Here is an 18,286-nt window from a genome sequence, read left to right on the forward strand (position 1 = left end):
TCGACTGTGAATATCAGGTCTAGATCGTGCTGGCTTGTTTTTCTTAAACTATTTGACAAGAATGTCAGTGAAAAGAGATGTGGGATTTGTATGAAGCAAAAAGCTGATTGTAGTAAGATGAGGAGGTAAGGACATTGATGGAGTCAGAACCTAGTAAACCATGCAGGAAAAAAAAAAACTTTTGCAGAAGGCTCTGGTTGGGTGGCCCTTTATTTATCCAAAATTTGAATCATCTTCAGCATCGTAATTGTTGAAAGATAATCATTTTCAAAGCTAAAAAAGGTTATTTTTTATAATGAGTGGGAAAGGAAAATGTTAATGAAAACATCCCTGTAGCACTATAAGAAAAGGACTTTCTTTATCATTTATCGTTTGGGGTTTTCATGTGCTCCTGAAAGAATTTAGGGTTTCTTAAAAGTAACAGTTATATCATGGTGTTCATCTTACTCTGAAAAAATACAAATTCAACCTCAAGGTTTATCGCGGATCTTAAAATGTAAGCATGATCTGCTTTCCGAGATCAATGATTCCTCCTCCCTTTCTTTGCAAGTTGATTTTCAGAGAGTAACCTGAGACCAAAAGAAATAGTTACAACACAGTGACTGTAGTTATAGAGCAAAAACCAGATTCTACACAATACAGTATATAAAGATTTCTTTTATCTGTACACATGCCTTCAAACATATTTCTGAAATGTATAATCTTTGAGATGAGGAGCGTATTTCAGGATACAGATACCCGTGCCCTCGTCATACAGTGGGGATACTTTCTACAAATGTCAGCAAATTTAATCCTCTGTATTATTTCACATTAAATTTTCAAATTGTGGCAAGGAAAGCCGGAGCCCTGCAATGAAAATTTCTGATATTTATCTTAATCCATGAAGTATGCCATTTTAGTACTTAATTAAATAAGACATCTCTTGGGTTGAAATCTTGACATCTTCTCTGGGAGTACTGAGACTCTGGAAATGTTCTGGCGCTTTGTTTTGTTTCTGGTTTTGTGGCCCTTAGTACTGATTTTAGTTTTAATTTCCCCAATGATATCAGAACACTCCCTCATTATTATTTCCTTTGTTAGATTAAGATTGAAGACAATTTGCTCTCCAAACTCAGCGGCAGAGGTGGCATTCTGGGTCAGTTGGTATCCATGTGCACATTGATTTTGCGATGGCTAATGTCCGTGTCTTCACCCTGGTGACACCTTCTCTCTTCGTGCCTTCTTGAGAATATCCCTTGATTAGGTTCTAATAACAGCTGGACCTTCTTACTTTCTCATCTCATCAAGAACACATTCGCAAAGATCCTTCAGAATGACCTTTTGCATCTCTTCTGTGCCAATTTGTTGGAACTTGAATTTTAGGTTGTGACCTATCCCCACATCCTGATAGTCCTTTTTGTTTCTGCCTAGAATATGAAATGTGGACTTCTATCAGAATCCGGAAGGATGTCAAAATGTTAAGGAATTTTTTATGTTTTGTGTGCCTTAACTGTGGCGTAGTATAGTTGTCTTCCTCAAAAGAGGAAAGTTTGGCAGTCATTGAAATGTGTACTTTTCTGTGTAAAGCAGTATTACCTAGGAGGTCTCTTCTTAGAAATGGGTTTTAAATGGCATCCTAAGAGTCCTGGATAAATATTTTGTGGCTTTGATAGTCTTATTTTTAACAAAGGGAAGGGGGGGTGAGGGAATGATCAAAATAAGTGACAAAGAGTGGGAGATACAGGTTTCCAGTTATGAAATGAGCAAATCACAGTAATATAAGGTACAGCAGCGGGAATACAGTCAGTGGTATTGTAAGAACATTGTATGGAGACAGATGGTGACTATGCTTGTGGTGAGTACAGCATAACGTATAGAGATGTTGAACCACGATGTTGTACACCTGCAACTAATATAACATTGTGTCAACTGTACTCAAATTTTTAAAAAAGAAAGAAAAAAAAGAAAAACAAATGGAACTCTAACCAAATCTAAGTGAACAAATGATAATGAAATTAAATTTGTCTAACTTGGATTCATTTCTTCTATGTATGCTTATACATATATACATATATGTATGCATATAACATTTCATTATAATTACTATGTCAGTATCACTGAGCTTGGTTCAATTGTCTGAAAATTCACTGTTGGCAGTGTTAAATTTAGCATTATTTCCCTTAAAAAAAAATCCAGAATGATACACTTTGATCCGTTATCCATTTACCAGATATTGTTTGAAAAATGGTTTTTAGGATCAAATAAATATTTACTCCCCTTTTTTCTGTTCTTATAAAATTTCACATGAAAAGCACTGAGAATTTGTGTGATTTTTGAATTTTTAGAACTTGGAAATTGCTTTTCAAAAAGTATTCGTTTCTGTAAGAAAGTGGATCATTTTTACATAGAATTTCTCCGTAGGTAACTAATGTGATTCATGTCCACATGATTTTTTTTTTTTATCTACATCATTCAATTGACAAAACCAAGGATAGGGTTTACATAAAAGAACAGTCTCAGCACATGGAAATGAACCTTGTGGCTCTTCTCCTTGCAGATCTCTTTAAGGAAGTGGCGGGGCCCACAGAAATGTGTGACCAGAGGCAGCTTGGCCTGTTACTTCATGATGCCATCCAGATCCCTCGGCAGCTGGGGGAAGTAGCGGCTTTCGGGGGCAGTAATATCGAACCCAGTGTTCGCAGCTGCTTCCAACAGGTAAACGCGAAGGACCGCTGGTTTGTAGAATGTGTCAGGAATGGATTCTGTTGAGGATGTTCTGAGTATTGGAACGGGGAACCAAATGGTAGAAGACGTTGAGTACCATCCCATTACATTTGTGTCTTATTTCTTCAAGCATATTTGATTCAAGGAACAGCAACCTCCTCAAAGAGACTTACTACTTGCCAATGGATAAAACCCCACATCTTTACAGTGCGCTCTTAGATTACTGTGATTTGGCCCTGACTTTGCCCCGAGCCTCACGTTTTCCCACTCATCCCCTTGCTGTCTGCTTTCAGCTGCAGTTTTCCTTCCTTCATTCCTGCCCTTGCACCTTGGAGCATGTGCCCTCTGTTTAGAGTATTCTTTCTTACCCTTCACCTACAAACTCTATTCTCATTGCTGATCCTTATTCTTTCTTTTGATCTTATCTCACATTCTCTGGAAATCCTTCTCTGAGCCCTTCAGGTGAGGTTCTATGCTCCTACTGTCTATCTTCACGTGAATCTCCTCTGTCTTTTGATACTCATGAAAGTGTAACTACATACCGAGTTACATAATTGATTTCAGTGTTTTCTCTTCCATACAAACCCCAAAATTCTTTTTAATGCTTTCTGTATACAAAAGCGTTCTAAAAATGTTACTACTGGTGTTATACATATGCATAAAGGAGAAGGCTACAGATATTTTGCCAAAGCATATTCAGTGATTAATTATTGCTGAGAAAAAAAAATGCTCACACCATCTCTTTAAGGAGAATTGATGTTATGGCTTATTACGTTTTATAATGGCCCTTTTACTTGTTTCAGAGATACAAAAAAAATACCAAATGAACATTCTAGATATGATTCTCCCATGTACTGGTTCATAGGGTGACCTTGACAAAAGTGGGAGAAGGATGTTTTTTATTTAACTTCTTTTTAAAACTTTATTTAACTTTTAAATTTAACTTTGCACATATGAAAATGAGTCAGTATTAGGTTCTAAAGAGAGACTAAGACATTTAATGCAATTAATCATAATAAATTTGGAAATGTCGCCAAGTATATTCATAGTAATATATTCCCAGCGTTATGTTCTAACAGGTGGAGCAGGACACAGAGGTAACAGTTTTTATTTAGCATCTATAATGACCTTCAAGTTTGGGAAGTTACCATTGAGTCTTTACTTTCTTAAATTTTTACTGTCTTAGATGAATGAGTTTTATAGGATTAAAATACTTATGTGAAAATAGCACCTAGAATTGTGTGGTTTGGGTTTTTTGTTGTTTTTTTTTTTTGAATCTGAGTCTATTAAGGTATTGGGATTTTTTTCTTCTTCCTAGATGATAACTTCTACTTTTTCTAATTTTAAATTCTAGAATTTTCTCTCCATGAAGAACCTTAAATATTTTGTGATTTAACGGACCTGGAAAGAGTTCTGTAACTTCTCTTTCACTTCATATAGATTTTCAGAAGATTATAAAGCAACACCTGCTGCAATTTAAATGAAGAGATTTTCTTCACTTTGAATGTATGTGTTTCTTTACCAGAATAACAACAAGCCAGAGATAAGCGTGAAAGAGTTTATAGACTGGATGCGTCTGGAACCACAGTCCATGGTTTGGCTGCCCGTTTTACATCGTGTGGCAGCAGCTGAGACTGCAAAGCATCAGGCTAAATGCAACATCTGTAAAGAATGTCCAATTGTTGGCTTCAGGTGAGATGATCTGTCACCAGTGGAAGCGGGAGACTGTTTTCTGTTCTGTTGTTGCAATTTCAGCATACATTCATCATCCCTACCCACTGATTCCCACCAGGGGAGCGTGTCCTCAATAAATGGGACACTTAGCATATTCCATCTATCTGAAAATGGCATTCCTTCTTACAGCTGCTACATGAAGCTTATTTTATTTTTATTATTATTGTTATTTATACCACTCTGCTCCAGAACCAGAGATTTTTCTGAATTTCCATTCACATAGATCCGAGAAATGTTCATGCATGATAACTGTATGACTCATTATGTAGATACGGCCCCGATGGAATCTGGTGATGTTGCACGGCCTCTGGGGTCAATCTTAGTAAGCAGAAAGTGACTTTTAAATAGTGAGAAGTACCCAGATCACTTTGTGTTACTTCTCCCCAAGTTTATTATGAAGTTGAGTAACCCTGCTGTTCACCCTCACTGGAGGAAGCTTTGTCAGGGAATTTTGAGAGTCATTTCTTATTGATGGTGTAATTGATTTTTTAAAATTTGACATGTCACGCTAGTAAACATGACTCTCCTTCTCAGCCATTTGCATTCACTTTCACACGTTACAGAAAATCTGCCGTGGATATTTGTCTACTCATAACGTTGAAATCGATGGGAATGTGCTTTAGAGACTTGAATTCCAAAAATTTGCTTTTTTTTTTTTTTAACTTGGGAGGTGGGTTCATTAATTTCCCTTATGAAAGCCAAGATTCTCTTGGCCCTAATTTAGAGCTAAAATACTAAAAAAAATGCTACATTTTGTGGCCAAACTACCTTTTATTTCCATGGTGATTTGGATGAATGGCATTCCTTACCACAAATGAATGATTTGGACTAAATAATAGGCATACAAGCTAATGAATTTTCTTTTTGTCTCTTTAGGTATAGAAGCCTAAAGCATTTTAACTATGATGTCTGCCAGAGTTGCTTTTTTTCGGGTCGAACAGCAAAAGGTCACAAGTTACATTACCCAATGGTGGAATATTGTATACCTGTGAGTACTGAGTCACTTCTTGTTTGTTTGTTTGTTTGTGGGGGGAACAGAAGGAAAGGGCGAGAGAGAACCTTAAGCAGGCTCCATGCCCAGTGTGGAGCCCAACTCAGGGCTAGATCCCATGACCCTGAGAACATGACCTCAGCCAAAATCAGAATGGTTGCTTAACCAATTGAGACACCCAGGTTCCCCTCTTGTTTGTTTTTTAAAATGGCCTATTGCTTTTGAATTAACTAATGTCAAAATTATTCAGTATATTTAGACTTAAATTTTTATGGGAAAAAAATCACTTTTAAGAAATTTTTAACTGATTTTTTTGTGTTTTGTTTTCTTTTAAATAAATACATCTATGTTGAATTCATTAACATAGAATAATTATACTTTTTTTCGGAAAAATTAATTTATTACATTTTGTTTACATCTGTGTTTTGATTTTAAACTTAACTGTCTTGGTAGCAAACTCTTTTTTAAGAGCTCACACTGGCCTGCATTGAAAATGATACTATGTGATGAGAAACCATGTCTCTTTTTAGACACATTTAAAATATAATTTCATAATTAAATATATTTATATTAGCAAAAAAGTAGAAAACAAAGAAAGTAAAAAATTCACAAATCTAGCTCCTGAATCAAATCAAATCAAATCAAATTTCTGATTTTGTTAAGATTAGGTTTATTTTTATATTTGTGTTATTTTGATCCTGCTTTAATCACTGAACATGTGGTATAGTAAATGCTCTCCCTGTTGTCACACCTTATAATTTTCCTAGTTACAGAATATTTAATTGAGTGAATTACTAAAATTTAACCACTCCCTCAAATTTATTTGGACACTAAGTTTATTTTCAATTATCTGATACTATAAACAACACTCACATAAATATCTTTGTGAAAATAGGTCTTTCTCTATATTGCATAAATTATATTTCTATAGAATAAAACTCTGGAAATAAGAGACCTAGTCAGTGAATATGAATATTTTTATGGCCAAAATTCTTCATGTCAACTTATTTCTAAAAGATGTTTTTTAAACTTTACGTTATTATCACATTTTGTTAATATTCCGATTTTATTACAGTCTCGCTAGCATTGGATACTGATTCTTGTTGTTCTTCTGATTTAAAGCTATCGTTTCTGAAGTTATCTTCATTTGCTCTCAAGAGCTATTTCTTAGCTTCCTTCCAAATAGTGAACCAAATTTTTTTCATAGAGGTGTACATTTTCTTTAGGTTTAGGGGATTGAGATGCTTTTTTGGATTATAAATTGACAGAAAAATAGCAATACTTACAAAACACATGCATATAAATCTCACAGTCTTGGGTATCTTATCTGAAATAAATAGGTACCCGATATATAGAGAGGAAATCTCTAGAAAATGCTGTGGAATTATAATAGATGAAATACACATAGTGCATAATAACTTTAGGGAAAAAAATCCTCCAAGAAAATTTATGAAGCACCATTTATTACTATGATTAACATATTTATTCACTCAACAAACAAATATTGAGTACTTACCTTGTGTCAGACACTGTTCTCAGCTCTCATTCATCAGTGTACTACCAGAATAGACAAGATTACTGTCTCTCCTGTTACTTTCCATTGAGGAGGAGGGGGACTGTGTGACAAGGAACAAGGAAACAAATAAATGAGATCATTACAGATTATAGTAAGTGCCTTTAAAGAAATAAATGGATAATGAGATAGAAGATTAGAGGAGGCACTTTAGATAAAGAAGTCAGGGAAGGTTGGCCGGAGGAGTTAACATTTGAGTTGAGAATGAGGGATGAGAAAGAAGCAGGTGTGTGAAGAACTAGTAGAAACATATTTCAGAGAAGAAACAGTAGACATGGAGGTCTGGAGATGGGAAAGAGGTTGGCGTGGTTGGAACACAGAAGATAATGGAGCATATTGCACAAGAGAGGGCGGAAGGTAGCACCAGCTGTGTCATATGCAGTGCCCAGAGGATCATGAAGAAGTGGGACCCCTTGTTCAAAATGTTTTATAATTTTTAAGATGGCAATAGCAGAACATTAAGCCAAACTTAGGGAGCTTGTGAGTGAGGGACCCTTGCAACTGCACAGGGCACACATCCATGCAGATGGTAAAGAAAGAGGTGGGAATGACAGGGGAACAGAAAGAAACAGGTGAATTTCTCCATCCACAAAAGGGAGAGTGGTAGGAGATGAGATGGAAGAGAAAGATGGTATCAGATTGTGCAGAACACTGATGGTCATTATCAGAAATTGGGGAGAAGTATAGTATTGATATTTGCATGATTAGAAGTAGGCATTTAGGAAACTGATTATAAAGAGCTGATGTCAAAAAAAGGGAAAAATCACAAAGTAAATATTCATTAAAGATGTATAAAAATGATGACATGTTTAAAGATGTATAAAGTAAGTGAAGATGTATAAAATTACAATTTTTCTTGGTCTTAAATACAATTCCTAATGATTTTGAGAAATACCCACACAATTTGAAATCTACATCTCTTCAACAAGAGTCATTGGCCAATGGGGCCGTGCTTGAGGATCACCCATACACGGATGCATTTCACTGCTGCCTGAAAACTGCCATTCTAAAATGAAACCTGTAGGTTACCCAAAGCTCTTCTTGTTACATAGATTTTGCAAAGTCATTGTTGTCATGTCTGAGATCATGGCTTCTCCTGCATTGTAAGGGATGGCTTCCTTTTCATAGGTGTGCTTTGGGAGGTCCTTTGCCCCTTTCTGGAGTTTATGTAGTGATCTTAATCAGCAACCTACTCATAAATCATCTTATGACAGGTTATTTTCTGCATTTGACCCCATAGCTTTTGTAGTAACTAGAAATATATGTAAATATATGTAAATTGAATTTTTGAACGGTATACCCTTGAATTGAATAGTAATGAATTAATGCATTAATGGTTCTCCAATTTTCTTTCTTTTTATCCACATTCTTTGGATTTTTGGTCTCTTTTAAGGGAGCTTTTTTTTATACTTCATCTGTCTTTTACCCAACATTCCCTAAACTCATTTGATGTCTGCCTTAGAAAAGGAGCTCAAATGTGAGTTTTTCAATGCAATGATAGTAAGCACTGCCTGCATGTAAATGGATCAGCCCTTCCCATGAAGATCTTGATGTTTACATTTCTCATAGAGCATCTCCATTTGTGGTCGGGATGGTGCTCTAGGTATATTACTGACTTCATTTCTTTCCCCTTCAACTTCCCTCTTCCTGAATCTTACTGTTTCTATTGTTAAAGGTTTTCTGAAGTCTTATTTTAAACCCTCAAAGGTCCAGAAATATTTCTTCCAACATATCAGCTTGCTGTGACAATATTTGTCTTCAGATGTAAGCAGACTAATGGTGTGTGAATTCTCTATCATAATTTATGAAGGCATTTTATGAAATTGATAGTAAAACATTTACATACAGAAGTGAAGTAGAATTCTTCTTTCTCTCAAAAATGACTTTTTTAAATTCATATTTGTTTCCACCGTTCTGTCACCCAACTTTGTACACTTAAAGAGTTTAAGGACAGCGATGAGGCTTAGTAAGGGTTCATCTAAAACAACTAACATGACATAGATTCTGTTTCATCCCTGTCACCACTCTCTCTCCATCCCTCCAAGTCCCACCCCTTCTCAAAAACAGCTCAGCTCTCACTGTGTGTGTACAATCTCCCCGGCATCCTCTGGCTTCCCCTCCCAGGAGGCCTCACCCTGTGGGCTCCACCAGGAGCCCCTGTTTCACGGATGAGTACTCCATTGTGTATTATCCTGCATTGTTTTCCATGTGGTTTTTTCGCCCTCCCTTCTCTTTTTAACTCCTTTTTTTCTTACTACGTGTAGTTAAAGCTGGTTCATAAAAGCTAAATGAGTTCATATCTGACATTATAAATACTAATTATAGAATATTAAAGCTGGAAAGATCAGAGAAATCATCTAATTCATTCTCATTTTAAAGAGAAAACTAAGTCTTACAAAAGGTGATTTGTTCAAAGTTGGTGGCCTGGATTTAGTGATTTTACTCCCTTAGGGAAATATATATAATTTGGCTCATTAGCAAACTGTTTCCTGTATGCTTGCTGGAGTGTTATGTTTGTTGGATATCCAATTATATAGGCATTTTGCTGCAGACTGGAGATACAGTGAAAATATAATGAAGGAAAGTAAAGACCTCTACGTGGGGAAATTGAAGACTGTGTATTTTTTTTTTTTTAATGACTAAGTTTATGGATCAAGATAGTAGTCAAAATTTTTTAGTGTTACCTGTGACCTACATGTTTGAATTCAGGGATTATTATTTATTTAAAAAATGGTGACATTTTATATTATAGATGTGCAGATTTTCAGTTTTTTTTTATTGGAATAAGAGTTTGGGATCATTTAACTCCACAATGAAAATGACCCTAATTTTATCTTTTTAAAAAATTGTCTATATTCTCTGTTGCAAATAACCAAAATTTAATTCACATTAGATACATTTTTGTATATTAGGACTTATAAAAAAAGGTAGTCCTTTAAACTAGAGAGAGAAGATGAATTTCATTTGTGATTTATAAGAGTTTCTGCAATTCCTGCCAGTGAGAGAGAGCTGCATAGGGTTAAATATTAAGGAGAATGGAAAATGTTTGGAATTGCTACTGGGGGCAAGTGTGAGTCAACAAGAGATGAGTAAATTGATTGCTACTTTGCAACAGGAGTGCAGCTGAGGTTAACTGGCAAGGATTTGCCCTGACTCCATCATTGCTCAGTCGCTTTGGAATTAAAGGATGGTAGATATAGTTGAAGGCCAAGGGAGTGAATGATACAAAGGGGTTAATGATACTGGGATTGCTTTGGGCTGTTCCCATACTGAAGAAATCCCAAAAGGGGTTGAAGGACTATGGGGGAAAGAATAGGTTTGTTTGTATTAAAGAAGTAGGAGCAAGGGTCACTTTTTTTTTTTTTCCCAAGTTAGAAATTTGGAACCAAATAATGTTTTGAGTGATGAGGTCTGAGGTTTGGACATACCCCAGTGTGGAACATAAAAGGTTTTGAGATGAAGTGGCATTTAGTAGATCATCGGTATGTCTCTAGAAGGTGACAGGTGGTAGCTGTGTCTGGCCACGTATGGTCAAAGGGGAGTGGGTGGGCACATTAGTTTTAGTTGGTGAGAAGGCTGAGGCTAAGGGCAAAATGCTGTAACCTCCTTTATTCTTGGCCTTTGTGGGGGAGAGATTACACAGCCCATCATGGAGAGGGTGGTAGGGGGATGTGTTATCATGGGAGCGTCATGATTCACTGAAGGAGAAGGGTTTCAGCTGCATTTATGAACAAGATATAGTGGAGTGTATCTCTACGTCAAAGAACACAGGGTCCATGATAATGGGGAAAGGAAGGTAACTAAATGGAAGCTGTGTGCATCTGGTGAGGGGCAGTGGTCCAGAAGAGAAAAGGAGAAATGGGGAAGGGAATAGGGTACTTGCTTGTTGGCAAATAAGGAACTGAAGTGTGAGCCAGGATAGGAAGGTGGTTTGAGAGATGTGTTAGCTCAGGGTGAAGAAATGGGATGTTTGCAAAATGTTATTGCTGGAAAAGTCAACAATGTCAGCTATTCCCAGCATTCAAATTGATGGAGCTGGAATCATTACCAAATTCTCTGCTTATGTGCAAGTTTCGGATAGGACTAGTTTGTACTAATAGTTTCATTGAGATTTTGGTAAGAAGAGCGGAGGACAGGAAAAACACACCTCTATGGGAAACAGTTTATTACTTTAATAATACTTAAAACGCGTTTATTTTGCACTTTTTAAGGAAGTGCATGTTACTTTTAAAGCAACAGGTTCAAGTATATTCTTGCCAATATTGATTAAATAAATGGGGAAATAAAGTTTCATATGTTCAGTGTTTCTAGAAACTATAGAAAAATCAGTTTTCTACTAAGAAAAAAAACCTAGAAAAAGTTTTCTTTTTAAAGTCAAAAGTGAGGGGGCGCCTGGGTGGCGCAGCGGTTAAGCGTCTGCCTTCGGCTCAGGGCGTGATCCCGGCGTTCTGGGATCAAGCCCCACATCAGGCTCCTCTGCTATGAGCCTGCTTCTTCCTCTCCTGCTCCCCCTGCTTGTGTTCCCTCTCTCGCTGGCTGTCTCTATCTCTGTTGAATAAATAAATAAAATCTTTAAAAGAAAAAAAAAAAGTCAAAAGTGAAATCACATCTTTTCTTTGCAGACTATATGTTGTTAGTGAGAAATGACAACGACAAAGGGAAAAACTAGAATTAGTTGTTCTTTCCACTCCCCTTCACCCTGCCAGCATTGGTGTGTTTGTAAGACATGAAAAGCAGATCTCAGAAAATGCTGGTTCATTCTTTGGAAAGCTCTACATCGCATTAGCGTCATTTGTTTTTGGCAGTCTTGCTCCATCAGATGGGCCTTGGGACATTTGCCAGCAGGCTCAATATGCAGCATCATCGCTCCTTCTCTGACCTCAGCATCCTGAAGTGGCTTTTCAGTTCTTGCTCACCTTACCCTGTGTTCCCAGTAAGTGGAGTGCATTTAGAGTGTGTCATTAGCTCTTAAGTTGAGGTTTGGACAACATCCATTTTCCTTTGGATGCCTTATTACCCTCCTTATTCTTGACCCCTTGGTGATTCTGTTAGTGCTAATTTTTTAGTTTCATGTTTTTCCATTAGAATTTGAAAGACTCCAAGCTTGTCTTACTGATTTCATCCTATTCATGGAGTTCGGTGTATCTGAATTTCAACTTTTCGAGATCAATGAAACTTAAATCAATCCTGAGAAGTTGTTTTTGCAATTAGAAAAAAGTATTGGAACATCTTTAAGATAAGTCCTGTGATAATGATGGATGGACTCCCTAGAAGTATGCATATGCCACTCGGGATTATTGACTTCTATGTTTAAGAAATAAATCTTGCTAATGATGATACTGTTGAACAGTGATTTTGCACTTGTGCATAGTACCCAAATGGTAGTGTTTAATTATTCTACCCATGTGTCAAATGGCTGTGTTGTTTCTTATATAACCTTGGTTTTCCTCTTTGTACTTCCTTGTTTTACTCAGTCTAAAAGTTACTCATTTTTGTAGTTAACAGTTAAAGCTCTAATGATAGGAGTATTTGTTAAAGAATTAGATAATATTGCCATCCCACGTTATGAGCCGACCAAAGGAATTTGGGGGAGATTTTAGATACATATGGTTTTACATATTTATTTGCAGTTGTTTTGGTGTTTTGCTTAAATTGCTAAGTATTTAGAGGTTGGATGTTTTGGCCTCTAGCTTATTTGTTAATAGTCCTTTTTATGTTTTGCTTTGTGGATCTTTCGTGTTAATAGGAGGAGTTTTTTGAGCTGAAGTAGTAAAGCAATTTATTCAAGGACCTACTTGACTATAATACTACGAGGGTTAGCATTTCTAAATTCTAGATTCTTTTGTACCTTAGCCTTGTTGCTCCTTGTAATTCACATTAATGAGAAGGAAAAGACTCTCAGTCATATATCCACGTTTTTGAAGTTCAATAATACACAAGTGTCAGCATTTACAATAAAAATATATAGTTTAAAACATGAGCAGAGATATGTAGAATAATGCACATAGATTTATATGTAGATATACAAACACAAGTAAAAGAAAGATTAATTCTAAATTTGCTCTATATGATGTCTATATTTGTCTTCAGTCAAGTAATAAAATGAAGGAAAACTTAAAATACTACCAACTTCAGTTGGAAAATAGAACGCGAGTGAAAAATCGTCTGATGCCAACTTACACAGGAGTTTTTAAGGTTTTGGTAGAGAGTTACATGCATAGACTTACCCCCAGGGTAGTTTTTATAATTCAGCAACATGTTTTTATATTTCATGCATTCATTTGCATTAGTTGGTGGGGTGCAAGTTGTGAACTAATTACTTGTTATTATCCAAATAAGTTTTCATCATTATCTCTGTGCTACTTAATAGCAGCATAGTGCAGAGAAGTATAATTTTGAGTATTCACATGCCCACTTATCTGTGTAGGTTTTGTTTTAAAATGTTTTTCACAGTGACTCACTTTCATTAGCTTTCCAAAAATGACAATTTGAAAGACAGTCCTCATTCGGATATGTGATTTCTTATGTGCTTGTTAAAAATCAAGGCAGAAGGATTTGGGGGAGATGGTGGTAGAGTTTTTCAATATCTTTTGTCTTTGTCATTTTCTTCCCATTTCTAAATTAGTTACATAAAAAGAGAGCAACTAGACAAAAAACCAACTCTCTGAGCAACATTTACAATAAAACTAGCTAATAAGATATACCCCCAAATAAATCTGGGTGCTGACAAGCCACCAACAGCCATAAAACCTGCATGAAGATATCATTATCTGTAAGACGAAAGAAAAGGAAGCAAGGGTGCCTGAGAAATGGAGAACCCCAAAACAGACAACAGATATTCAGTGGAGAGCTCAAAGGGCTGGTTTGGGAGCAGAGCTGTAAACCTAGGAGGAGCCCAGAGGAGAAGGTCTGAAGGTGCTGGGGTGCTTTGAGCTTCGGGAGTTCTTAGACCTGACCCCCCAGGGCTTCCTTCCAGGAAAAGAGCCTCAGCCTGGATAAACTGTTAGGAATGACACAAACATAGCAGGTGAAAGCAACAGAGATGAAAGAAAGAAATGGTCTAGTCCAAAGTAGGGCAAGGGAATAGGACTAGGAAATCCCCAAACTCAAGTGCCCTATTTTTGAATACCCCACAGAAGCAATAGAAGAAGGAGCCCTGTGAAGTTAGAGAAGCTTTCCTGAACCTTAACAAAGATTTCCTGAGTTAGGAAAATTAATTTCACAACAATGACAAAATTGAGCAGCAGAAAGTATCAAGATCAAATCTCCTATAAAGCAATTATAAGAAAAATATATAAGAACCAAATAATATAAGTATAGTAAAGCATACCAGAAATAGGTGCTCCTTGAACAGATCAAAAACGTAAACTACTAATTTAAAATGAGCTCAAGAAAATGATCCAACACATGAAAGAAAACGTAAATCAGACCTGGAAAATCTTGGAAAGGGTGAGGTGACAGAAGTCAGGAAAGAATTAGAAATAAAAGAAAAAACTCATTTCAAAAGTTAAGACTAATTAATTTTAGTCTTAATAAACAGAACAGGTAAATATCTTGAGAGAAATAGAAGGTGAATAGGAGACAAACTTTAAAAGTGAAAAAGAAATGAAGAAAGTAATATAAAAAGAGAAAATGACAAATGTTGAAGATAGGGGAAGAAATTGAAAGTATGAATAATGGGAATGCAGAATAGGAAACCCAGAGTAAGACAGAATAAACACTACAAATGAAAATTCAAGAAAAACCTTTCTCCCCACCAAAAAAGAGAAGGGGAAACTATATCCTGAGAGTATGTCACATGCCTGAGAACACTGACTCAGAGTGACCAATACTATAATATGTTCTGATAAAATTACTATACCTTAAAGTCAAAGAAAAAAATCTTCCAGTCATTTAAACAAAAGAAACAACATGACTTAAAAAGGAAAGAAAATTAAATAATCAACAACAAAGCTATATACCAAAAGAAAATGGAAGGACATTTTTAAGAAACTCAGGGGGGAAAAGCATGTGAGCCAAGGATTTTATATTGAGAAAAACCAGCCTTCTACTATCTAGTAAGGACCCAGGAAAATTATCACCAACATAAAAGAACTCAGGTAATATTGGTCCTATGAGCACTTCTTGAAGATTTGCTAGAGACCAGGCTTCAGACAACCAAAATAACTAGAGAAATAACATCCTAAGGACAGGTAGAGTCCTGTAATATATATCGTTGAATATATTGTTAAATTATCGTTACCTGTAGAACTTAAACTAAGTGGGGTTAACTGGAAGGGCTCCTATTGGCCAAATGTAGGATAATTTGATCTTCAATAATGATAATAATTGCAATAGACCAAAAACCCATCAAATATGTTAAAAATCTACAAGTTCATAATGATACATGAAAAAAATTTAAAAATTGGTCTTCTTTGGAGGATGATAGGAAACCAGTGTGTTACTGGGGAAATCGTTCAATAAAAGGGAAAAATCAAACATGTAATCCTGCCTTTCCTTTTTTTTTTTTTTTAAGATTTTATTTATTTATCTGACAGAGAGAGAAACGGCCAGTGAGAGAGGGAACACAGGCAGGGAGAGTGAGAGAGGAAGAAGCAGGCTCCCAGTGGAGGAGCCTGATGTAAGGCTTGATCCCAGAACTCTGGGATCACGCCCTGAGCCGAAGGCAAACGCTTAACGACTGAGCCACCCAGGCGCCCCAATCCTGCCTTTCCTGAATGAACTGTATTACTGCGTGGCCAAAGAGTAAACAAAGAGACATGGCTTCATATAATTATTTCAACTAATAAATGAAAACGAATGATAGAATTAGAATGCCACCATTTCGTTAATAAGGAGGGCACATATTGCATGGCGCACTGGGTGTCATACGCAAGTAATGAATCACAGAACTTTACATCAAAAACTAGGGATGTACTGTATGGTGACTAACATAATATAATAAAAAAATATTATTTAAAAAAAAAAAAGAATGCCACCATTTCGAAGCCCCCAATGGGTGGAAATAGGCATTTAGCATGAAATCTGCTAGGATCACAGGATAACCAGACCTCTTGTGCCTACCAAACACTACTGATAGTCTTGCCAGATCACACCTGAAGCTGATCCATTCTCTAACTCAGCTGCCAGTTTGCAGGATATACAAAGGACTGAGAAATGTGCTGAAGTGCACCGAATAATATGCAAGCAGCAAAGTTTAGCTAGGTCAAATTGCCTGTGTTTTCCAACAGACAAACCGTAAGGAAATGGCAAGTATGGAGGGGAAACCTGCAGATTGAAAATGAGTTAAAATATATCAGATTTTTTGGAATGAGTAAATACAGTATCTAGGGATAGACTTTGGGATGGAAAAAAGTATTTTTTACACACAAGGTAGTTATTGCTTATAAAAATGATTAGATATCGGTTATTATGGAAAGAGAGGGGTGGAATGAGGCATGTGGAAGGGGGCTTCTGGAATGTCTGGCAAAGTTCAATTTCCTGACTGGATGGTATTTGCCTTATAATAACTTACTAAGCCATGCATTTGTTGTGTATAGCTTTATATATCTTTGTTTTGTTTTACAATAAAACAAATTAAAAAATAAATCAGTCCAGTCACAAACATTTTAAGAGTGGGTATCCCTAGGTGGTCAAAGAGCAGGTGATTTTAATTTTTTTCATTTTTCTCTTTCATATGTAACTTTTTTCTAATTCTGCTTACACGAAATGTATCTTGGACATACAATTTAAAAGTCACAAAAGGACATTTCAACAGGAATTTGGTAAAAATCAGCCACTGGGTAGCTTAATGTAATAATAGGTATTTTAGACTATGGCTATGAGCTCTTTCTCTTACAAAACTTAGAACTGTTGCATTTTTCTAGGAGAAGGGATATAGTGCTGGATTAGTGAAAAGACCCAGGTTTGCAAGACCAGCTTTCTCCTTATTGACTTGTAGGTCTGAATCCCTGAAAGCTTTAGTGTCAGCTTTTCGGAGGGGTCAAAAAAGTAATGCTAATCTTACCACCCTTGATGGTAAAAAGAGAATGAAGGAAAGCTATTTATAAGGGGCAGAGTTCTATGCCATTATGTTCCCCTTGTCTCATATAATGAGATCTACAAAATCTTTTGTTCTCCTTCTTTCTTTTCTTACAGCAATAAATAAAAACCTAGTCTTTCAAGAAATAATGGATAACATAAATGTTGGATAATTTGTGTAGTAATGAATGATTCTTTCAATTTCATCCTCAGATCATAATATCAATAGTTATTTGCTTGAAAAAGAAAGAGAACAAAGTATTATACCTAGTGTGAAGGTAGAGTTGAATTTGATTATATTCATTATGCTAGGTAGGTGGTCCTCTTTTTTGCTTTTACCAAACTATTGCTCTAGTGCTTTGAAATAGAGAGATATTAGGTACTGTCATTAGATAGCAAATTAGACCAAATATGTGAAAATATCTTCTCTTTTTTTTTTTTTTTGGGTGAGAAAATAGGTGTAATTCATTTTCTTGGCTCTTTTTCAACAAAAGAATTACATTTTGCTGACCTGGATATAACACCTGTTTTTGTGGGATGAACTACTTTCTACTTTTTCTTTTAATATTGCATAAAGTTTATGGCATTAGTGAATTCAGTGCCTTTGGATTATAACTATTGGTGGAAGTTTTTTTTCCCCTTGCTATGAAAATTGAAGAGGAAATAAAAATAGGACGTTTCTGCATGAGAATGCACTCTTTTCTTTCAAATATTAAATTTGAGCATTATCGCAATTAACTTCAGTCCCTGCTATAGCTTTCTGGGAGGCAGGTAGGTGTTTTTTATTTGTTTTTTGTATTTTTGTTTCGTGGGAGAAGGGTTTTTTTGGTTGGTGGTTGGTTGGTTTTGCTTCATTCTTCGATGCCTTGAATGTCTTGAGCTAAAGAATGTGTGATGTGGAATTGGTCGTGTACTTTTGAATGATGTGTCATTTTTTTCCCCAAGCAAAAGTTCATGTGGAAGCCTAAATATAGATAAGCTAGAAGAACATTATGCTACGTGAAAGAAGTCAGTCACAAAAGACTGCATATTGTATGATTCCATTTATAAGAAATGTCCAGAATAGGCAAATCCATAGAAACAGAAAGTGGATTAGTGGTTGCCAGGAGCTGAGGGGAGGTGACAGGTTAGGGTGGGGGTGGTAGTGATTGCAAATGGGTACAGGTTTGTTTTTTGAGGTTTTTTGAGGTGATGGTTGCGCAACCCTGTGAATATATTAACATATATATATATATATATTATATATATATAATATATGTATATAT

General features: G+C 36.0%; 1 protein-coding gene across 1 annotated transcript in view; it reads left to right on the forward strand.

The window, feature by feature from the left end:
• The window catches only part of LOC100482121 (utrophin), a 63,459-nt gene that overhangs the window by 11,089 nt on the left and 34,084 nt on the right, over window positions 1-18,286 (forward strand). The window contains exons 4-6 of the mRNA XM_034670789.1: window positions 2,537-2,694; window positions 4,229-4,395; window positions 5,314-5,425. Of these exons, the coding sequence (XP_034526680.1) occupies window positions 2,537-2,694; window positions 4,229-4,395; window positions 5,314-5,425 (437 nt within the window). The remainder of the gene's footprint in view (window positions 1-2,536; window positions 2,695-4,228; window positions 4,396-5,313; window positions 5,426-18,286) is intronic.

The sequence above is a fragment of the Ailuropoda melanoleuca genome, chromosome 10, assembly GCF_002007445.2.
Source record: "Ailuropoda melanoleuca isolate Jingjing chromosome 10, ASM200744v2, whole genome shotgun sequence".
Taxonomy (NCBI): Eukaryota; Metazoa; Chordata; class Mammalia; order Carnivora; family Ursidae; genus Ailuropoda; species Ailuropoda melanoleuca.